The sequence below is a fragment of the Sorex araneus genome, chromosome 6 (assembly GCF_027595985.1).
Source record: "Sorex araneus isolate mSorAra2 chromosome 6, mSorAra2.pri, whole genome shotgun sequence".
NCBI lineage: Eukaryota > Metazoa > Chordata > Mammalia > Eulipotyphla > Soricidae > Sorex > Sorex araneus.
Window position 1 is genome coordinate 95,175,063 of NC_073307.1, and position 22,303 is coordinate 95,197,365.

At 64.1% G+C, this 22,303-nt stretch overlaps 1 protein-coding gene across 1 annotated transcript; it reads left to right on the top strand.

The window, feature by feature from the left end:
* The first annotated feature begins 225 nt into the window (after window positions 1-225).
* On the top strand, window positions 226-21,321 carry GTPBP1 (GTP binding protein 1). The gene is made up of 12 exons (XM_055141137.1): window positions 226-649; window positions 2,875-2,986; window positions 9,791-9,971; window positions 10,384-10,732; window positions 15,717-15,840; window positions 16,368-16,482; window positions 17,414-17,558; window positions 17,644-17,826; window positions 17,927-18,062; window positions 18,888-19,066; window positions 19,206-19,406; window positions 19,975-21,321. The coding sequence occupies exons 1-12, from the start codon at window positions 455-457 to the stop codon at window positions 20,065-20,067; spliced, it is 2,013 nt and encodes a 670-aa protein (XP_054997112.1). The 5' UTR covers window positions 226-454; the 3' UTR covers window positions 20,068-21,321.
* Window positions 21,322-22,303: the final 982 nt, after the last annotated feature.

Here is a 22,303-nt window from a genome sequence, read left to right on the forward strand (position 1 = left end):
TTCGCCCCAGTCCATCAGCCCGAGGCTCTCCCGACGATTGTTTTGCAGAGCTAATGTGCAAGCTAAGCGCCGCCTCTGGACACAGGCGGAGCGAGGGACACAGGGCGGGTGCATGCCGCCTCCCTCTGCTCATTGGACGGTGGCTGCGTCAGTCACACTCCGGCTCGGTTCCCGTTGACGCGGAGGCTCCGAGGCAGGTAGAGTGGACCCGGTGCTGCCCCCTCCCGAGCGGCGAGCCGGACGCGTGACGGGCCCCAGACATTTGTTGTTTGGGGGAGGGTTGGGCCTCGTTAATTATTCATGAGACTGCCGGAGCTCCGCGCCGCGATTGGCGCGGGGGCAGCGGCGCCCCCCGGGCCCGAGCTGGGCGGGGGCGGGACCGCGCATATATTATGCAGATGAGCGCTCCGGGCGGGGGGGGAGGCCGGCTCGGAATTAGCCTAAGTTATTAAAGATGGCGGCGGAGCGGTGTCGCTCCCCGATGGACGCGCCGGTCCCGGCCTCGATGTTCGCTCCCGAACCCAGCTCCCCGGGGGCGGCCCGGGCCGCGGCGGCCGCCGCCCGCCTCCACGGCGGCGGCTTCGACTCGGACTGCAGCGAGGACGGCGAGGCGCTCAACGGCGAGCCGGAGCTGGACCTCACCAGCAAGGTAGGCCCGGGCGCGGGCGGCGGCGGCGCCGAGGGGGCAGCGGGCGGCGCGGGCGGCGGGCGGCGGGCGGCGGCTGCGGGCGGGGCGGGGGCGTCTCCGGGGCGACGGCGCGCGCGGGCCCGGCGGGCAGCCCCCGGCCGCGCCGGCCCTCCCGGCCTCCCCGCGCGCGGGGTCCCGACCCCCCGGGCTCCGCCACGTGGATGCGGGGGGCGCGGGGGGCTGGACGGGGCGGGCGGAGCGCGGGGCCTGTGGTTGTGGGGGGCGGGGGGGCGGCGGGCGCGCGCTTCTTGCCCGGCGTCGGGAAAGGAAACAGAAAGTCGAGTTGCCCGGGAGGGCGGGGAGCTGCTGCCCGCGGGGCCACCCGGGACCCAACCGAGAGAGATGGGTTCTGACCCACCCGGGAGCGGAACCGGCCCGCGGGCGAATGGGGGGCGGGAGGGGGCGGCGGGGAGGCCCGGAAGGCGGGTGAGGCCCGGGGCCGCCCCACCTGCTGGGTGGCCGAGCCCGCACCTGGAGCAGGTGCTTGCCCCGGAGAGGAGGCCGGCTCGGGCGCCCGCCGCGGAAGGCTCAGTGACCTTGGCAAAGTTTCGGAGCCTGGGGGGGGGGGGGTCCCTGGCGGCATCCCCCTCCTCCCTGTGAAGCCCATGCCCTCGCTGCCCCGAGGAGTGCGTGGATTCTGGAGCGCCGGGAAACTCACCCGAGCGCGCTGTGAACCTGAGCGTTCACCCGGGCTGCTGCGGCGTCAACAGCTGCCCCGGGAGAGGCGCCCGGGCTGCCACCCTCCCGCGCGCCTCTGTTGGGCATCCCGAGCCCACACTCTGGACAGACAGCGCCGTGACTTTTCACAGGCCACAGCGGCATAAGCCCGTGGAATCTGGCCCCAGCTGGAGTGAAGTTGCCCTGCAGTGAAGCCACCACCCCCCTCTTCTCCCCCTCGTCCTGTGATGTCAGCTGCTCTGCTCCCTCTGGTCTCCCTTTAAGAGCACTTAAGAGGACCAGCCGCACTCCTGTTTGTCACAGCAGCCGGGAGAGGTCCCGCTAATGGCAGGGTGCAGATGGCCAGGGGAAGCGGGAGGCAATGGGCAGGATAGGATGCAGGCGCCCTCGCCGGCGCCCAGGTTACAGGGACAGTCTCAGATGAGTCAGCCCAGGAAACTGTCAGACCTGCGCTGGAACCCATGGCAGACCAGCTGGACAGCAGGACCCGGGCAAGGTGCTGAAGGAACCTGCAGGCACGGTGGCACCTTGCAGGGTGGTTCCCAGCCAGCCACGTCCTGGCCAGGTGATCTAGTGCTCCAGCACTTGTTACTTCCTGCCTGCAGTCGGAGGGGATCCCCGCTGCTTTCAAATCCGAAAGCTCTCTGTCAGTATCGATGGTTCTGGAAAGACGCGTGTGCTGGGCCAGCGGGCATGGGTTGAAGAGAGAGAGTGCTGAGAAACGGATTTGCCGCTGGAGGTGAATCCACTTGCCCGGTTCAGCATGGGGGCTTCCACAGGAGCACCGCCAGGGGAGAAGCGGTTCATGAACTGTGGTGGCTGGCTCCCTCCGTGGCTTTCCTTGGGAGCAAGAGAAGTGTGACGCCCCCTTGGTGAGCTGTAGCCTCAGACAGATGTTTGACGTAGTAGCTCTTGACGTCTACACAGCGCTGACCTGTCCATTTTTGTAGATTGGAAGACTGAGACCCTGGCAAGTTTCTTTGCCCAGGGTCACACCGCTTGGTTAGGGATGGATTCTGGCCAGAGATGCAGTTAATGCTGTAATGTCAGTGGCAGAAGTTTGCAAGAGGGTGATGTTGCGCCCTATCTTGGCGTGTCGGGGGGGTTTGTCCAGCCAGGAAGATGAGCTGCCGCAGTTAGTGTCACTGTCAATTCTGAGGCTGTTATTGTGGGCACCGGTGCTCTGGGGCGGTGAGATCACCGACCTGCTGTGTCCAGATGTGAGCTCGGGAGGAGGGGGAGCCCTACCTCAGTTTCTCCCCGCGCCTGAGGGAAGCTGCAGGAGGCAGGCACGTCCCATCCCTGTCCCCCGCGTCCCCTGCAGCGCGCTGTTGCTTCTCGGACACTTGCACTTGGCCAGGTCAGTCCTGGTGGGCTGGAGGGCTCAGGCGCTGGGTAGCTGTTGAGAGTAGGACGGCGGGTCCAGCCGGGGCCGCTGTCCCGCGCGGAGGCGCCTTGGCTGTGGCGCTCTTCCCGGAGTCGTCCTAAGGTGTCGGTTTCTCTTCTAGCTGGTTCTAGTGAGCCCTTCGTCAGAGCAGTATGACAGCCTGCTGCGGCAGATGTGGGAGAGGATGGACGAGGGCTGCGGAGAGACCATATATGTCATTGGGCAGGGATCAGGTGAGCCGTTTTCCTTTCACTTTATTTCTGCACTTGCGTTCCGAGCGCCTTGCCCCTCCCTCCCCGACTTCTCGTGTCCACACGTTTGAGCGGCCACAGAGCTGTGTCCGCAGAGCTGTCTAGGGAAAAGTATAGTCTCTCTCTCTCACACATACACACACACACGCACACACACACACGGCTGTGGAGCTATGTCCAAAGAGCTCTCTGGGGAAAAGTATAGAGTCTCTCTCTCACACACACACACACACACACACACACACACACACACACACACACGGACGGGGAGCTGTGTCCAAAGAGCTGCCGGGGGCTGGGGGGCGGGGGGGAAGCTGGAACAATAGCATAGCAGTTAGGATGTTTGCCTTGCACTCGACCAACCTGGGTTCGATTCCCAGCATCCCATAGGGTCCCCCGAGCACCGCCAGGAGTAATTCCTGAGTGCAGAGCCAGGAGTAACCCTGTGCATCGCCGGGTGTGACCCAAAAAGCAAAAAAAAAAAAAGCTGGGGAAAAGTATAAAGTCTCTCTCTCTCTCTCTCTCTCTCTCTCTCTCTCTCTCTCTCTCTCTCTCTCTCTCTCTCTCACACACACACACACACACACACACACACAGCCGCAGAGCTGTGTCTGCAGAGCTGTCTGGGGAAAAGTACAAAGTCTCACACACACATATACACGTGGCTGTGGAGCTGTGTCTCTCACACACACAGCTGCAGAGCTGTGTCTGCAAAGCTGTCTGGGGAAAAGTACAAAGACACATACACACACACACACACACACACACATACCCCCCCCCTCCCGTTGTGAGCCTTCCCAGCGTCCCTGGCCGTTTCTCCGAAGCTTCCTTTCTACCCCCACTGCCCCGATTGCATAAAGGGAAGTGAGGCCCAGAACTGGGACATGTCACCGAGCAAGTCCCAGCCGGATCCTGAAAGAAGCTGACTCCGGCAGGCCCTCGGTCGTCCCCATCTCTTTCCCACCTGGCTTCCAACCCCCTGATTCCCGTCTCCCGCTTAGCAGAAAGCCTCGGGCCGTCGCCTGGAGGCCAGTAAGAGGATGCCCAGAGGCCGTCTCCAGCCTGGCCACTCTGCCCAGGCCACGCTGACCAGTCAGTGTGGAGAGCTGTGGCCACAGAGGGCCTCTTCCTCCCTTGGGAGATCCCCTCGGCCACATAGGCGTGTCCCCATCTGGAAGGGACTGGCCCTTGTCCTTCCAGCCTGCTGGCTTCATTGTCACAGTGAGGCGTGCTGACACAATCCAGCTTAGAACTTGAACTTTCCACTCCTGGTCAGTCCCAGCACAGTCCCTCGGCGTCCCGCCTGCGGCGTGGCCCTCACCTCCCTCTGACACTGCTTTTGCCAGAAGGCCAGCGGGCTTGTCAATTGCTTCTGTCCCAGAATTTGTCCTTGTCATCGTCGCAGGAAGTCTGGGTGGGCTTCGATGCATCATTTTGAAGAAGTGGCTCTTTCTGCTGAATGTCGCCTTTGTAAGGCTGGTAATCAATCATTCTTTTGTAGTTTTGAGTTTCAGCAAAGAAATGTCAAGAACCTTTAACTCTTTGACACATATCTAGTAAGTATCTTCTCAGGACTTGATACTTGATACCTTTTTTCTCAGGGCTAAGTCCTGGCTCTGTGCTCAGGGATCTCTCCTGGCAGTGCTTAAGGGGCCATGGGGGGTGCTGGCAATTGACCGCACCTCACCCTACCGCAGCACTTGACACTGTAGCAGAGCGCTGGATACTGCGAGTCTAGTCTCACACCAGAAACACATAGACACAAATAGTCTCAGTGGCAAAAAATACGGGAGAGCTGCGGGAGTGACAAAAGGTTGATAAGGAAGGGTGTCACTTGATTCACTGTTGTGGTCGGCTCTGAAGGGTTTCCTCCTATCTGCCCTTCCCATCTGCTGTCGCCTCTCCACCTTCCAGGCCCTTATCGGCTGGAAGAAGGCGTGCTCCAGGAGATAGCGGCTGGGAAGGAGTCAGGCACTGCCCAGAGCTACAGAGATAGGAAGGGCAGGACAGGGCGAGCCCCACTGTGGCCCCTCGGCCTGTCTGGCCTGCTGAAGACCAGGAGCAGTGGCCACCAGGTCACACTGGAATTTCAGCACCTACCTCTCGATCAGTTTTTTGTTTTGTTTTGTTTTTGCTTTTTGGGTCACACCCAGCGATGCTCAGGGGTCACTTCTGGCTCTGCACTCAGGAATTACTCCTGGCCGTGCTCAGGGGACTCTATGGGATGCTGGGAATCGAACCCGGGTCGGCCGCGTGCAAGGCAAACGCCCTACCCGCTGTGCTATCACTCCAGCCCCATTGATCAGTTTTAACAAGTGTTCCTAACTTGTTTATTTTTAAACCAATATTTTTAAGAACCTGCCCCCCCACCACCCCCACACACACTTGCCTTGGTTTTTTTGTTTTGGGGCCATAGGTGGCAGTGCTCAGGGCTTACTCTTGGCTCTGTGCTCGAAGATCCCTCTTGGCGGTACTCAGGGTAGAAGGTAGAAGGTGCCGGGGATTGAACCCCAGTTGGCCGAGTGCCAGGCAGACACCCTCCCCGCTCTACTGTCACTCCAGCCCTTGGGTTGGTTGGCTGTATTTTTTTTTTTTTAATGAACTTCATCATGCCTTGGCAAGTCAGCCGCCAATTAACCCTGCTACGGCATCGTCGGAGAAGCCATAAACACTAACACTCCCACACCCCGGCCCGGGCCGCCTCCTCACCCACCGGGCGACACTAGGTTCCGAGTGACTCCTTCCTGCCGGAATTCTTGAGCAGCAGAAGGAAATCCTAACTCGCTAGACGAGTTGAGCACGCGAGGCCTCCCGTGGACCGCTTCACCCACTTCCTGTTGGTGCGCTTCCCCTCTGTTTATCACTCCCTTCATCTGCGAAATGGGCGTAGTGACCTCCATCGCCTCCCTGACTCAGTGCGTATAAGACAGATAGTAAAACATATTAAGTAGTACAAAAGAAATGTCCTCTTTAAGGTTTTTTTTTTGTGTGTGTGTATGAGGGGTAGGGGGCGCACCCAGTGTTGCTTCGGGTCCCTCCTGGCAGTGGTCGGGGGACCATATGTGGTGCCGGAGATTGAACCTGGGTCCGCTCAATGCAAGGCAAGGCCCCTACGCGCCTCTTGTGCCGGCCCCATACCTTTCTGTTTTTGAGGGTGGGGGCTGGCGCCAGGGATCAGACTCAGCCTCCCCCGTGCAGGTGTGCTGGGAGGGGGGCTAGGCCCATCCCCTCCACGTCCTCAAGGCAGCTTGTTTTTCCTTTTGCTTTTGGGCGGTACTCAGCCGCACGCGGGGCTTACTCCTCACTCAGAGGTCAGGGATCACTCCTGGTGGGGCCTGAGCCATATGGGGTGTCAGGGATTGAACCCGGGCCAGCCGCACCCTATTGGCTATGCCATCACTCTGGCCCCAAAGCCTGTCTTCTGTCTGTCTGTCTGTCTTCGGGGCCACACCCAGCTTGGCTCCTCCTGGCTCGGGGATCACTCCCGGCTGGACTCGGGGGACTGTGTGCGGTGCCAGGGATGGGACCCAGCTCGGCCGCGCGTGAGGCAAGCGCCCTGCTGGCTGGGCGGTAATCCCAGGCCCCAGAATGGATCTTTTTGGTTGGGGTTTGGGCCACACCCGGTGGTGCTCGGGGCTTATGTCTGGTTCTGTGTTTAGGGATCACTCCCGGCGGGGCTCAGGGGACCATCTGGAGGACAGGGGTCAAGGCTGAGTTGGCCACATGCAAGGCGCATGCCCTGCCCGCCGCCTCGGCCCCTGGCATTGATCACTTAAAAGCAGGCTAGCTGCTAGCCCCGGCCACAGAGCCGGGCACTGCTGAGTCCCTGCACCTCCCGGGTCCTCGGGTGGGGCTGACCGTTGACGCCCTCCCCTGGGTCATTGCGGTGAGCACTTGGCATTGTGTGGAGACTGATCATATTTTTTTATGAGCTAAGAATTGTTAACAGGGGCCACCCTGAAGGGGCCCACAAGGGGCAAGGGAGGGGTGTGGTCCCGTTGATTGGTGTGAGGGGCAAAGGCCCTGAGGGGGTTGTGCCCTCGTGTGGATTCTGAAGGATGGATGGCCGTTTTCCAGGTGAACAGAGGCCGTGGTGTGGCAGAGAAAGGCCCACGCGCGAGGGCCTGCGGCCTGGGTGGCGTATTTGGGGGTGCAGAAGCGGGAGTGTCTGGAGGGGAAGGCGGACAGGGAGGCAGCGTCCAGGTCCTTCGAGGTTTTGAATGTCCAGCCAAGTCCCCACCCCCCGGGAGCCTTGGCGTTAGTGGCAGGAAGGGGGCTTGGAGGGCAGGCGGGACGGACCCCGTGAGGGTGCGAGCCACTGAGCTGTTCTGCTCCTTTCTCCGTGTCCACTCCACAGCGAGGGTTACGTGGGAGACCGGGGCAGGTGACATGGGCAGCTGCCTCCTGGCTTGGAACAGGACCTGAAGGCATTGCAGGAAATGATGTGACGGTCGGACCGTTTCCTCGCCCCACTTTATTTTATTTTATTTTATTTTATTTCTTTTGGGGTCACACCTAGCAATGCACAGGGGTTCCTCCTGGCTCTGCACTCAGGCAGAGTACTCAGGGGACCCTATGGGATGCTGGGAATCGAACCCGGGTCAGCCGAGTGCAAGGCAAACACCCTACCTGCTATGCTATTGCTCCAGCCCCTCGCCCCACTTTTAACCCCACTGAGATGAGGAGAGCTACCCTCCCCCCAAAACGCAAATAAAGAGACGAGGCTCTGCTGGGGCCCCCAGAGTGCTCGACATCCCGTCCTTGTCCTCAGATGCGCCGGTAGGGGTGACAGGCCTCCCTAGCCCCAGGCAGTCGTGGGCTCAGGGAGGGACTGATGGCTTCATGGGCCAGTGCCCCTGGCAGAGTGTGGGGGACAGCGACTGAAGGCCCGGGAAGCCCTGGCAGGGCCCAGGGTCCGTCAGCTCGGAGAAGGGCTGTGAGCAAGTCGGGGAGGTGGGGGGAGGAGGGGAGGAGGGCGCGCAGGCAGCTGACTTCCCAGAGGGGGGCAGTGCGGTCCCCCTGGGGTGAAATGGAGACAGGGGCAGGGCCTCAGGCCTCAGGAGGGACCCTCGGGGCCAGAGCCCTAGTTCAGGGGGGAGGGTGCTTGCCTTACACTCTGTCGACCAGAAGGGCTCCCTGAGCACAGAGCTGGGAGTGAGCTCGGAGCACCACCTGTTGTGGCCCAGAAACCATTTAAGAAATAAAGAGGAGCGCTTGCCCCTGCCCCCGCTCAAGGAAAGGGCTCCGGGTGGGGACTCGGGAGCCCCGTGCGCGGCACCTGTTCCGAGCGCTCGGGGTCTCGTCACCCCAGCCCAGGGCTGCCATGAGGACCGAACTGTTTCACTAATGCTCTTGGTTTCCACGCTGTTGCTGGTTTTTTAAAAACAATTAATTTTTCTTTTCTGTTGCCCCAGGAATTAAAGCCAGGCCTCATGCGTTCGGAGGGCACACTCTGCCCCCCGACTGCAGCCTGGGCCTAGAGGGGGCCCGGGCGGGTGGGGGCTGCGTGTCTGTGTTGGGGGGGGACGCTCCAGGCAGCTGACAGAGATCCGGGCGCACTGGGAAGCCGGGGAGGAGGTTTCTGTGGTTTTGACAGTGACCTGGGGCTGGACCCTGGGGGACGGGGCAGAGTTCCGCAGGCCACCTGGGAGACTGGGAGACTTTTGGGGTGCCTGGGGAGCAGGGGGAGTTGGGCCCGGTGGGGCGGGAGCTGCTTCCCTCAAGGGGGCGCTGTCGGGGGCAAGTCCAGGGGGTGGGAGATGGCAGTGCGAGAGGGGCTGGGTTTGCTCTGCTTCCCATCCTTGGAGTTGTTTGGGGGGTGGGAGCTGCGGGACTGGGGGGTTTGAGAGAGAGGAGGTGGGGCCTGGCCGGGGACAGTGACCTTGGCCGGGAGGCGGCGCCCTGGAGGAGTGGGGAGTCTGGGGGTGCCCCCCGCCCCGGCTCCCCTCCTCATCCTGCATTCAGACTCTTCCCAGCTCCTCGCCTGGAGCCACCCCATGCCAGGCCCCCAGGGCCCTCTGCCGCCCTTCTGGCCAGCTCTGGCCTGGATTAGGGGAATCGCTTCCAGGTCTCGGGTTTCCTGCTCAGCTGCGCCTTTGATCCCGCCTCCCAAAAAACTGGCGTTTTCTTTCTTTTTCTTTTTCCATTTTTTGGGTCACACCCAGGGATGCTCAAAGCTTACTCCTGGCTCTGCACTCAGGAGTTACTCCTGGTGGTGCTCGGGGAACCCTATGGGATGCTGGGAATCAAACCCAGGTTGGCTGCGTGCAAGGCAAACGCCCTCCCCGCTGCACTGTGCCCCCCCCCCCCCCCGCAGATCTTTCTAACCCATGGGGTTATCCGAGCTCCCAACTGCCCCACCTCTCGCCCCCAGGGCTTCTCACCATGGGTCCTGGATGTGTTCTGTCGTGTCTGCTGTCTGTCTGCTCCCTGCCCCATCTGACCAGCCGCCACCCCCCCCCCATCTGCCACCCCCTGTCTGCTGCCCCCGCCCCCCGTCTGCCACCCTGCTCCAGTGTGCCCCGCTGGCACCAGCCGTGCTCCCTGCCCTACTCCTTTGCCGCCCGCAGTGTGTGAGCTCCCTGCTGTCTGTCGCCGAGGCTGGGGGCTTCCTGGGGCCCCGTGTTGAAGGCCCACGCGGCGCCTGGTGATTGTCGTAGGAGGAGTAAGGAGGGGCCATGCACAGTTGTCCGGGGATCGGTGTGTGCAGAGAGGTGGGTGCTGCCCGCAGTGGCACCTTGGCAGGGGCGCACAGCTGGTGGGCTGACGTCCGGGCTTTGTCACCAGATGGGACTGAGTACGGGCTGAGCGAAGCCGACATGGAGGCCTCCTACGCCACGGTGAAGAGCATGGCCGAGCAGATCGAGGCCGACGTCATCCTCCTGCGGGACCGGCAAGAAGCCGGGGGCCGCGTGCGCGACTACCTGGTCCGGAAGCGAGTGGGCGACAATGACTTCCTGGAGGTCAGGTGAGGAGGAGAGTCCCGGGGGCAGGGCTGGGGGGTCTCGGCCTCAGGGATTCCTGCGGGAGCCCCTGAGCGCGGCGCGTGGACTTCACCCCTTGCCCGCCTGCCCTGCCCATGGCATGAGTGCCCCCCGGCCGCAGGGCTCACCCCCGAGAGCGAGCGGGGCCCCCTGATACTGCGGGGCCGTGAGGCGAGAAAGCGGGGCTGGAGGGAGCATCGGGTGCCGCTCTCAGCCAGGGGTCCAGCAGAAAGCCGTTGGGGGTTCCCACTCCCCCAGTCCCTCCTCCCCTCGCTGGGCACCACTGGGGCCGTCCGCGGCGCGCCCCTCCGGGACAGGAAGCCAGACAGATGGTCCCGGGGCCCCTCCATGCGCCCGCGTCCTCACGGCCACGCGCACGCGTTCCCGTCCGCACAGGGTGGCCGTGGTGGGCAACGTGGACGCCGGCAAGAGCACACTCCTGGGGGTCCTGACGCACGGGGAGCTGGACAACGGCCGCGGCTTCGCCCGCCAGAAGCTCTTCCGCCACAAGCATGAGATCGAGTCGGGCCGCACGAGCAGCGTGGGCAACGACATCCTGGGCTTTGACAGCGAGGGCAACGTGGTCAACAAGCCCGACAGCCATGGCGGCAGCCTGGAGTGGACGAAGATCTGCGAGAAGTCCACCAAGGTCATCACCTTCATCGACCTGGCCGGCCACGAGAAGTACCTGAAGACCACCGTGTTCGGCATGACGGGCCACCTGCCCGACTTCTGCATGCTCATGGTGAGGGCCGGGCCCTGCCCGCCCGGGTGCCGTCTGTGGGCGTCCCTCGTGTTCGGGGCCCGGTACCTTCAGAGCGCTTTCCTCTGGGGAGTGGGCTCCTCGGGGGCGGGGCAGGGGCTGCTGGAGACTGACGTGGCCCCCGGGGCCTGGGTCTGCTCCCATGTTCGGGGCGTTCCCAGCTCTTTGCAGTTTGTTCCCGGTGCCCCGGGGCACCGTGTGGTGCTAGGAAAAGAGTCTGGGCTCGCTCCCCGGGCCCCTGGGCAGCCAGGGAGCGGACATCTGTCTCAGGTCCACTCCTGCTGGCACTCGGGGGCGCCCCTGGCCCCGGCCCCGCTGGGGTGGCTCTCCAGCAGCCTTAGGGGCCCGAGGGCCACCCCGCCCATCCTAGGCCCAGGGGTCCCGGCCTCCGTTCAGAGATGCTGGGGGCCACCAGGGCCACACCCCGGGTGCCAGTGAGGACTCCGTGTGCTCCTGGCCAGGAGGACGCCCTGTTCACACAGTTTTTGCTCTTTAAATCCTTTTCTTTCTTTCTTTTCTTTTTTTTTCTTTTTGGGTCACACCCGGCGATGCACAGGGGTGACTCCTGGCTCTGCACTCAGGAATTACCCCTGGCGGTGCTCAGGGGACCCTATGGGATGCTGGGATTCGAACCCAGGTCAGCCGCGTGCAAGGCAAACGCCCTCCCCGCTGTGCTATCGCTCCAGCCCCTAAATCCTTTTCATTAGGGCCCCATGCAGTGTCCCAACACCAGTCCCACCAGTGTCCCCTTTCCCTCCCTCCAGCCTGACTCCTCAGCAGGCACCTTGTTTGTCGCTCACACCCGGCTGTCTCGGGGGTCACTCCTGGGGAGCTTGGGGGGCCGTTCTCAATTCCGGGGATTGAACCTGGGTCTGCCGTGTGCGAGGCAAACGCCCTAGCCACTGTCCTATCTCTCTGGCCCCCTTGGCAGGTACTTTTTTTTTTTTGCTTTTTGGGTCATACCTGGCGATGCACAGGGGTTACTACTGGCTCTGCACTCAGGAATTACTCCTGGCAGTGCTCAGGGGACCATATGGGATGTTGGGATTTGAACCTGGGTCGGCCGCGTGCAAGGCAAACGCCCTCCCCGCTGTGCTATCGCTCCAGCCCCTTGGCAGGTACATTTTTAAGTTTAGTCGTCATGGTTTGTATCTCATGCTCCCCCTTCTGGGTCTGGGGGCTCGGACACGTGGCTCTGCCACACCTCTGCGTGCCTGTCACCCCCATCCCCTCTCACTAGAAGCCAGTTTGGAAAGTGGAGCTCGTCAGCAATGCCAAGTCTTATTAAATGCCTTTACCCCAAGCAAAAGGTTATCATCTCACTCTACACCACAGCCCAAATATTAACAGCTTATGAAGAGAGGAGTGAAATTTTCATTATTGTCCTGGGAAATATTTTAAAAACTTTCAAAGCAGACCCTCGCGCTTAGCCAGGCTCTTCTGCGGCCGGGAGGGCAGAGGGTGGTGTGGCAGGACGCAGAAGCTGACAGGCAAGCGCGGGGGCATGGGAGGAAGCAGGAAAGCGGGGTTGGGGGGCCCTTGCAGACAGGGGGACCCAGCCTGTGTCTCTGAGTGTGACTTGCCTGAATCCGGCGACCTCGTGGGAACGTCACTGGCCTGTGCGGGCGCCTCGGGTCCTTTGTGGGTAGGCCGTGGCGTTCTCTGCTTCGATTCGGTGGTCAGTGGCGTTCGCGAGGCCCAGGAGGAAAACGGCCCCAGAGGCCCCCAGCCAGGGCTCCCTTCCTGCGGGCTCGGCTTCTCGGGAGCCGGCCTGGGGTTCCGGTTTCCTGTGTTTCTCCCAGGGCTGCCCATCGGCCCGGCCCGCCTGCCGTCTGTGTGCCCCGACAGTCTGAGGGTGGAGGAAGAGCACAAGGGGTGCTGGGGAGGCACCGCCCAGGGTCCCGAGGGGTGTCTCTGTGCGGGGACTTGGGGGCACTGGTTGGAGCGTTTGAAAGGAGCGTGTATTTGTGGAAGGGGCCACTCCCCCCCAGTTACAGCTCCTGAAGGAGAGAACGCTCGCTCTCCCGGTTTCTCCTCCTGTCCCTCTCTCCCCCTCTCTCCCTCCCTCTCTCTCTCTCCCTCTCTCCCTCTCCCTCTCTCTCCCCCTCTCTCTCTCCCTCTCCCTCTCTCCCTCTCTCTCCCTCTCCCTCTCTCTCCCTCTCTCCCTCTCCCTCTCTCTCCCCCCTCTCTCTCTCCCTCTCTCCCTCTCCCTCTCTCCCCCTCTCTCCCTCTCTCTCCCTCTCTTTCTCTCCCTCTCCCTCTCTCCCCCTCTTTCTCTCCCTCTCTCTCCCTCTCTCCCCCCCCTCCCTCTCCCTCTCCTCTCCGTCTCCCTCTCTCTGTTTCCCGCTCCCTTCGTCTTTCCATCTCCCTCTCTCTCCCTCCCTTTCTCCCTCCCCCTTCACCCCCGTCTCTCCCTCTCTCCCCATTAGTGAAGCCAGGATGACAGCCAAGCCCTCCCTGTCGCCCCAGGGCCGGCCTCTAAGTATTTGTCTCTCTCCGATGTCCCCGCGTGTGTTCTCTCGGGAGCCTGGCGATTGGGGCCACTCGGCAGTGCTCAGGGCTTTCTCCTGGCTCTGCTCAGGGATCGTTCCCGACGGTGCTGTGGGGGGCTGGGGGGTGCCAGGGATGGAAGCCCGGTCAGCTGTGTGCCAGGCGCGCACCTTGCCCTGTCCTCTCCCCGGCCCCGCCCGTGTGTCTCGCAGCTTTTTAGAAGTGGCCCCGTCGCCATTTTGGTGGCAGCCTGCCATGTCCGCCGTGGCATTTCCCTTTAAAAGCGTCTTGGCCGGGGTCCCAGTCAGCGCCTTTCCTCCTTCCGTGGGCGCACCTGTGTGTGGGCCTGCTTTGTTCGCCCTCTGCCCTGGCCGCCAAGTGTCTCGTTGGGCAAGGACTTGCAGGGGCACCGACACCTGGCATTGCCCGGCGCCTGGTTCACGCCAGTGGCGCGGGCAGTCTTTGCCATCCACTGTGACGTTGTGTTTATTTATTTTTTATTTTGCTTATTTACTTGTTCTTGAATATCAGAGATCGAGCCTTACAGAGCTGTTTGTGACCCGGTCTCGGTCACACAGTGAGCCGACACCCGTCCCTCCGCCACCACTGTCCCCGTCTCCCTCCCGCCACCTCCACCCCTCCCGGCCTGCCTCCGTGGCAGGCTCTTTCTGCAGTCCGGGTGCTAAGAGGTCTTTGTGTTTAGTACTGCTCTCGGGACGGTAAGGCTGGAGTAGCTTGTTAGCTGGGTGGACGAGACTGCCGAGGCTTCTGGAAGTCCAGGGAGGTGGGGGGCGGTGGCTCATTCCAGCCCCCAGGAAGCCACAAAATTGGCTTTCGGTCCCCAAACCCACATACCTAAATATTCAGCAGATTCTTTTTTTGTTTTGTTTTGTTTTTGCTTTTTGGGTCACACCCGGCTATGCACAGGGGTTACTCCTGGCTCTGCACTCAGGAATTACTCCTGGTGGTGCTCAGGGGACCATATGGGAAGCTGGGATTCGAACCCAGGTCAACCGCGTGCAAGGCAAACGCCCTACCCGTTGTGCTATCGCTCCAGCCCCAATATTCAGCAGATTCTATCCTGGTCAGGTCCGTCCCGAGACGGTGGGGGCCAGCCAGGGATATGGCGACAGTCTGGGGGTGTGGAAGCAGGAGGCTGTCTGGCTGCACTGCCCCTCGGGCTCCCCCGGCCTGTCCAGCCTTGCGCTGGCCTGAGGCTGACCACGGCTTTTCATCTTCTCGAGGTTTATTTATGGGTCTGTGGAGTAAGGCCAGCGGAGGAGCCGACAGGGCGGCCCTGGAGTTGGCTCATGGGGTGACTGGCAGTGCTTCCGGGGTACGGGGAAGTGGGCAGAGTAGCCCACCCACCACGAGAAGGCCTGAGAGTTCAGTCACATGCTCACATTCTCAGCAGATCCTTTCTCGAGGCCCATCCCGAGAAGGTGGAGCCCGGCCTGGGGCGCGGCAGAATTTGGCTTGGCGGCTGCCGGGGGCCCTGCTCGGGTGGGACCGGACCGATCCGCCCGCTTCTGACTGACTCTGGTCTTCTCCACCTTGTGTGGGCCCAAGATTTATTGCAGCTTTGATCTCTTATGTGCCTCTGAAGCAAGGCTGGTGAATGAGCTTATATGGCTGAGCTGGAAGTGGTTTGTGGGTGTGGCTCCCGCATACCTGACTTTTGGCCGCTTTAATTTCCCAAAAACTTGGCCCTGATGTGCTGGGCTTTGGCCAGAGGCGCTGCAGCAGCTTTGGAGTGTCAGGAAGCCGGAAGGCACCGTCAGGCGGCTGCTGCACGCACCCCGCGGGCACGGGTTCACCTGCTGGCGCCGCTGCACTCCACGTTTTATTTATTTATTTTGGTTTTGGAGCTACACCTGGCCGGTGCTCAGGGCCCTCTCCTGGCTCTGCACTCGGGAGTCGTTCCTGGCCAGCCTGGGGCACCTTGGGGGGTGCTGGGGGACTGAGCCATCTCTCTCACCAGCACTGTGACACTTCTTTTCTCGGGGGGCTGAGGGCTTGGGGGCCACACCCAGTCGCACTCAGGGCTTACTCATGTCCAGTGCTCAGGGGCCCATATGTGGTGGCAAGGACTTGAGCCTGAGCCGCCACATGCACAGCAAGTGCCTTGTCCCCTGTACTGTGTCTCCAGCCCAGGCTAGGGCATCTCTGCCCCGGGTGCCCCTCTAAGGGGGAGGCTCTTAACCTCTGTCTCACAGAGGGCACCCGGGGCCCGGGTCTGCGACCCTGAGTCCGGTTCAGGAACTGCCAGCGGTTGTTTTTCTCCACGGTCTGGGCTCGTCTTCCACTGTCCCCAGTCTCTGCCTCGCCGGCCCCTGTGAGGAAGGAGAGGTTCCCCGTGCCCAGCCGCCCGGTGCCTGCCTGGACCCTGCGCCCGTGACCGGTTCCAGCGGGCCCCGGTGCCCGCTCGGCGGCGCTGCCCGTGTCTGCTTCTGATGCCCGCTCTCTCTGCTGGCAGGTCGGCAGCAACGCTGGCATTGTGGGGATGACCAAGGAGCACCTGGGCTTGGCGCTGGCGCTCAACGTGCCCGTGTTTGTGGTGGTCACCAAGATTGACATGTGCCCCGCCAACATCCTGCAGGGTGAGTGACGCCGAGGCCGCGGCAGGGCCCGTGCGCGCCTGGGCGCTGGGCCTGAGTGCAGAATCACGCCCTGCTCTCGGCTCCTGCCCGCAAACGCAGGACCTTCAGCGCCCACGGCCTTCCCGGTGTCCCCGGGGAGCAGCGGGGCCCCCTCTAAGCTTGGCTCTAAGTGGCAGTAGGTTCTTGCCTGGTTTTGAGTTTTCGGCCACACCCGGCAGGGCTCAGGGGGTTGTGCTGGCCGCACGCAAGGCAAGCGCCAGAACCGCTGTGTTGCCACCGTGCTGGCCCTTAACGGGCAGCATCTGGACTGAGGGTCTGACCTTCCACGGGCCATGACACGGGAGGGGGGAAGAGGGGGTGTCTGTGGAAGGGCCCCAAGGGCCTCTGCAGGGTCTGAGACCCCCCCAGCTGGTGAGTTTGTTCTCTGGGACAAGCCTCTTCCTTCTGGCCCCCCTGAGGCCACACCTGGGCCGGTTCAGACCCGAGCCTCCCCGGGCGCCACCCCTGACCCCATGCTGTCCCCCCAGAAACTCTGAAGCTGCTGCAGCGTCTGCTGAAGTCCCCGGGCTGCAGGAAGATCCCGGTGCTGGTGCAGAGCAAGGACGACGTCATCGTCACCGCCTCCAACTTCAGCTCCGAGAGGTACTTCCGGCCGGGCTGCAGCCAGCGCCCGCCTGTCCCTCGAGGGGTGGGGTCAGAGAGGCCAGGCCCGGCCAGCAGGCCCCGTAGCCTGGGACACTCTGGTGCCCCTGGCCCGAAAGGCCCGCCCGGGAGCTGGCTGTGGCACCCCCTTCCCCGGGGCTGGGGGGGCAGGCGCGCAGCCTCCAGACAGCTGTCCCGCAGAAACGTGCTGTCACTTCTCCAAAGCTCTCGCCGCACACCCGTGCTGGCGCCTTAGCCCCGTGTCGCCCTGAGGACAGATGCCTGTTGGTGTTGGCTCTGGCCTGCGCTGCCCAGGAATCTGCTCAGTGGAGCACCTGCGCTGGGGGAGGTCACGGCAGGCTGGACAGCGTGCGGCCCCTGGACTGCGTGTCCCCTGGAGCTTGCGAGGCCCCCTCCCGCCCTGGGCGAGCACAGGGCGGGCAGCCTCAGTGGCTGTGTTATCCCCAGGCGTGGGACCTCGGCCCGCTGGCCCCTCAGAATTTCATGGCTTCTGTTTGGTGGCCACACCCAGCGGTGCGAGGGCTGACTCCGGGCACTGTGTTCCGGGGTTGTTCCTGGGGTGTTCGGGGGACTATTTGGGGTGCCGGGGATTGAACTCGGTCCATGTGCAGGGCCGTCACCTTACCCACTGGCCTATCTCTCCAGCCCCTCAGATTTTAATCTTTGAAACCACAGCATGTTGGGAATAGGGTAGAGCATCTGCCTGGCCCACGGCTGACCCGGGTTCGACCCCCAGCACCCCATATGGTCCCCCCAAGCCTGTCAGGAGGATCCCTGAGCACCGCCGGGTGTGGCGCCAAGCCCCAAATCAATCCCCAAGTGAGAGAAGGTGCCCGGGCAAGCCTGGAGAGGCGGGTCCCAGCGCCCCTGAGCGCTTCCTTCCTGTCTCTTCGCCCCCCTCCCCGCTTAGGATGTGCCCGATCTTCCAGATCTCCAACGTCACCGGCGAGAACCTGGACCTGCTCAAGATGTTCCTCAACCTGCTGTCACCGCGCACGAGCTGCCGGGAGGAGGAGCCGGCCGAGTTCCAGATCGACGACACTTACTCGGTGCCGGTGAGGCCCGAGGGGGCAGGGGGCGGGGGGGCTCTGGCGGGGCGGTCGGCCCGGATGCGCCTCACCAGCCAGGGCGTCTCCGCAGGGCGTGGGCACCGTGGTGTCGGGGACTACCCTGCGGGGCCTGATCAAGCTGAACGACACGCTGCTGCTGGGCCCGGACCCCCTGGGCAACTTCCTGTCCATTGCCGTCAAGTCCATCCACCGCAAGCGCATGCCCGTGAAGGAGGTGCGCGGGGGCCAGACGGCCTCCTTCGCGCTGAAGAAGGTGAGCGCGGCCGGGCCCTCCCCTGTGGGCCCTCACCCCTCCCCCTTCACCCCTCCCCCGGGAGCCGCCCCCCTGAGCCCTGCGCCTCTCTGTCTTCCAGATCAAGCGCTCGTCCATCCGGAAGGGGATGGTCATGGTGTCCCCGCGCCTGAACCCCCAGGCGTCCTGGGAGTTTGAGGCCGAGATTCTTGTCCTCCATCACCCCACCACCATCAGCCCCCGCTACCAGGCCATGGGTAGGTGTGCCGGGCTGGCGGCATGCCAGTCCCCTCGCCCGCTCCCCACCCCGCCTGTGCCCGGGGCTCTGTCTGGGAGTCTGTCTGTCTGGGAGTCTGTCTACCCGGGGGCCTGTCTGTGAATCTGTCTGTGCCCAGGGGCCTGTCTGTGAGTCTGTCTGTGCCCGGGGGTCTGTCTGGGAGTCTGTCTACCCGGAGGCCTGTCTGTGAATCTGTCTGCCCAGGGGCCTGTCTGTGAGTCTGTCTGTGCCCGGGGGTCTGTCTGGGAGTCTGTCTACCCGGGGGCCTGTCTGTGAGTCTGTCTGTGCCCAGGGGTCTGTCTGGGAGTCTGTCTACCCAGGGGCCTATCTGTGAATCTGTCTGTGCCCAGGGGCCTGTCTGTGAGTCTGTCTGTGGCCGGGGCTCTGTCTGGAAGTCTGTCTGTGCCCAGGGGTCTGTTTGTCTGTGAGTCTGTCTACCCGGGGCCCTGTCTGTGAGTCTGTCTATGCCCAGAGATCTGTCTGTGAGTCTGTCTGTGCCCAGGGGCCCGTCTGTGAGTCTGTCTGTGCCCGGGGGCCCGTCTGTGAGACTGTCTATGCCCGGGGGGCCTGTCTGTGAGTTTGTCTGTCCAGATCTGTGCCTAGGGGCCCCGGCCCTGCCCTTTCTTGTACCCAGAGGTGCGCGGTGCCGGGGTGCGGGGGCCGCTGAGAGGGGCACAGAGCGAGCCCACGGGAGCTTGGCCCAGGGCAGGAGCACTTGGTGGGGGGTGCTGCTCGAACCCGCTTGTGTGTCCCCCACCTGTGGTGGCCGAGGCCACCGCCCACCTGATGCCGGCCCCCCTGGCAGTACACTGCGGGAGTATCCGGCAGACGGCCACCATCCTCAGCATGGACAAGGACTGCCTGCGCACCGGGGACAAGGCCTCCGTGCACTTCCGCTTCATCAAGACCCCCGAGTACCTGCACATCGACCAGCGGCTGGTGTTCCGGGAAGGCCGCACGAAGGCCGTGGGCACCATCACCAAGGCAGGCGGCGGGGGAGGCCCGAGCGTGGGGGCGGGGCGGGGCGCAGGGGCAGAACCCCACAGATCCCCGGCGGAAGACACCCCCCCCGCCCCACCCCACCCCCGGCAGCCCCCCTCAGCCCTGCCCCTTGGCCCTGCAGCTCCTGCAGACCACCAACAACTCCCCGATGAACTCCAAGCCTCAGCAGATCAAGATGCAGTCGACAAAAAAGGGTCCCCTGACTAAACGAGAAGAGGGGGGCCCCTCCGGAGGGCTGGCAGGAGGGGTGCCCCCGCCTGGAGAAGATGCAAGCTCGCTCGGAGCTGCCCAGCCGTCGGCGCCCGGCAGCCTCCAGCCGCAGGTGAGCCGGGCCCGGCCTGAGGGGAGGGTGCCCGCACCTGGCCCTGGCCACGTCCCTCCCGCAGTTCTGTGGACTCTGGGGCCCCGGTTCTCACCAGCTCGAGTCATTGGTCACCATCTGGGGTGTCTGTGTTTGCGGCGATGCTCAGGGCTCTCTCCCGACTCAGGGGTCACTCCCTGGCAGGGCTCAGGGACCCTCTGGGGTGTGAGGGGCGGAGCCCGAGCCTGCCACAGTCCCGCCCCGGGAAGCAGCTTCCTGCACACCTGCCCTCAGTGCTGCCTCAGCCCCGCCCCGTTTGGTTCCAGTGAACTAGAGAAAGAGCCGAAGGCAGAAGGCTGGAAGGAGGGGTGTGGGCTCAGCGGCCGCCCTGCCCCCTCCTGAGGGCCGCGTGGCCTCCTTAGGGTCCCCTGGGGCTCTCCTGCCCCCTGCCCTGTCTGTCATTCCCTCCCGCCTGCTCCCCGGGGCTGCTGGGGCCTGTGATGCCTCTGGCTTCTCCCCGCCCCCCTACTGCCCGGCGAGGTCCCGTGTCCAGCGGCCACTCCAGCTCACGCCTGTTCTTGTCTTTCAGCCCAAGCCCGGCAGCGGGGGCCGGCGCCGCGGGGGCCAGCGCCACAAGGTGAAGTCCCAGGGGGCCTGCGTCACGCCTGCCGGCGGCTGCTAGAGTCCCGCAGCCCACCCGCCCCGGGGTCCTCGGGCCCCGCCGTCACTCCAGCAGGTGGGCCCGCGTCCCTGCTCGCCCGGGAGATGCGCGCCCCACCCCGTTTCCGGGGGACTGTAATTTATAAGCTGAGGAGGGGCCCGCTTCCCGAGGGCTGACCGTCCCGCCTCTCCCCGCCTCCCCTCACAGTTTTGTATATATGGGCCCTTAGTTTTTATTCTTTTTATTATCTATTACCCGCCGTCCTTGGCTGCCCCTCGTGGGAGAGAGGCCGGGAGAGGGAGGTTGCACGTGCGAGGTGCAGGGGTGCAGCGGGCCAGGGCCTGGGCCTGGCTCCCCCCAGTCCCTTTCACGGCCCCCTGCAGCCCCCCCGCACCCCTCCCCCTCAGCTCGCCCCACCGGCCTCGTCTGCCTGCCTGTCTCAGCCTGTCGGGCTGTGAGCTGAGGAAGGAGGTGCGCCCCCGCCCCCCACACACACCCCTGCCCGTCCCCGGCCGCAGAGGCCGAGCGCAGCCGTCTCCTATCCGAGGCTGGGGGAGCAGCGAGGTGGGGCTCCCCGTGGGCCTGCTCAGGGTCATGCTTGCCGGCACCTCCGTGCGGGGGCTCGGGGGTTCCTCCACGAGGCCCGGACTGGAATCCCCCTCCCCACCTGCCCCTGCCCTGTCCCCGTGTGGCCGTGGGGCCGGAGCCGGGGTGGGAGAGGCCTCCCGGCACCTGCTGGGCGCGTCACTGCCCGGGGGGCTGGGGGGCTTCAGGCCCGGCGGGCACACACCCAGCTGGCTGGGTCCTCCCTCGGCCCCGCCCCCCCCCCCTCTTCCTTCCCGTGGCTGCCCCTCCCCCTCCTTCCAGCCGTCCTCGTTGCCACTGACCGTGGCCGTGGACTGACCAGACCAGCACACGCGCAGTTTGTTCCAGGGTGACTGTGCCCAGCCCGGAGCCCTGGGCACGTGGGGGGCTGCGCCTTGGGCCTCCCGGGACCCGGCACAGGAAGTCGGGCCCGTCCCCCACGTGGCAGAGCGGGCTGTGCCCGGGGCGAGGACGTGGGCGTGCGTGGCGGGTTTCTGCACAGGGAGAGCGTCTGACCCGCCCTGCCGCTGCCCCCCTGCCCACGTGTGCCCGCCCCTGCGTGTCCCCACAGGCTGTGGCTGGGAGGGGGCTCCGGGCGGGCGGGAGCCGGGCCACAGGGCCCTGGGCCGCTGTCTGGGACGAGCACCAGCCCTTTTGTTGAGAGAATAAAGATGTTAACTCAGACCTGAATGCCGGGCCCTGGCCCTTGTGTGGGGTCCGCGTTGCAGCATCTTCTGGCGGCTCTTGGGGGTGACGTCCCTCCGGCCGCGGGTGCCGATGTGCTGGTTTGGGATGGGGCGGCGTGACAGGAAGGGGCAGGGGTGTGTACGGGTGAATGGGGAAGGGGCAGGGGTGGAGGCGAATGTAAGGGCCAGTTGTGTGTATGGGATAGGTGGCACGTGTGTGTATGGGCGAGTAAGGGGCAGGGGTGTGAGTGGTTAAGGGCAGGGGTGTGAGTGTAAGGGCAGGTGAGTGTGTGAGTGTGAGGGCGGGTGTGTGAGGGCTGGTGTGAGTGTGTGAGGGGCGGGTGTGAGTGTGAGGGAGGGTGTGAGTGTGTGAGGGCGGGTGAGTGTGTGAGGGAGGGTGTGTGTGTGAGGGAGGGTGTGAGTGTGTGAGGGAGGGTATGAGTGTGAGAGCAGGTGTGGGTGGGTGTGAGCGTGTGAGGGCAGGTGACCACTGTGCGGAGATCTGGACCGAGCAGGTGGGTATAGCTCCGCCCTGGTGGGGGGCAGGATCCTGTGCTCCTTCCCCAGAGCTCTTGGGGTCACCGAGGGTTGGACCCAGACTGCCCAGCTGAGGGGCTGCCTGCCCTCACCCCCATGGCCCTGTGAGAGGAGCTTGGCGTCCCTGGCACCTTGGCTGAATGTGGGGTGGCGCCCTCAGCGAGGGCCGGGCTCGCACCCCTGAGCGGGCAGCTCTGGTTTGTGGGAACCGGTGCCGGTGAGGGAGCAGACACCATGGAGGGGCCCCCGCAGACCCCGGAGTGGCTGAGACGGGACAGGACCAGCAGGGCCGGCATCCCCGGGGTTAACAGTGGGGTTGGGGCTGGAGCCATGGGGGGGGGACTTGGTCTCGGGAGACCCGAGTCTGATTCCCAGCCCCCCATGCGGCCCCCTGAGGAGTGATCCCTGAGCACTGCCGGGTGTGGCCCAACAACCGAGAATAAATCACA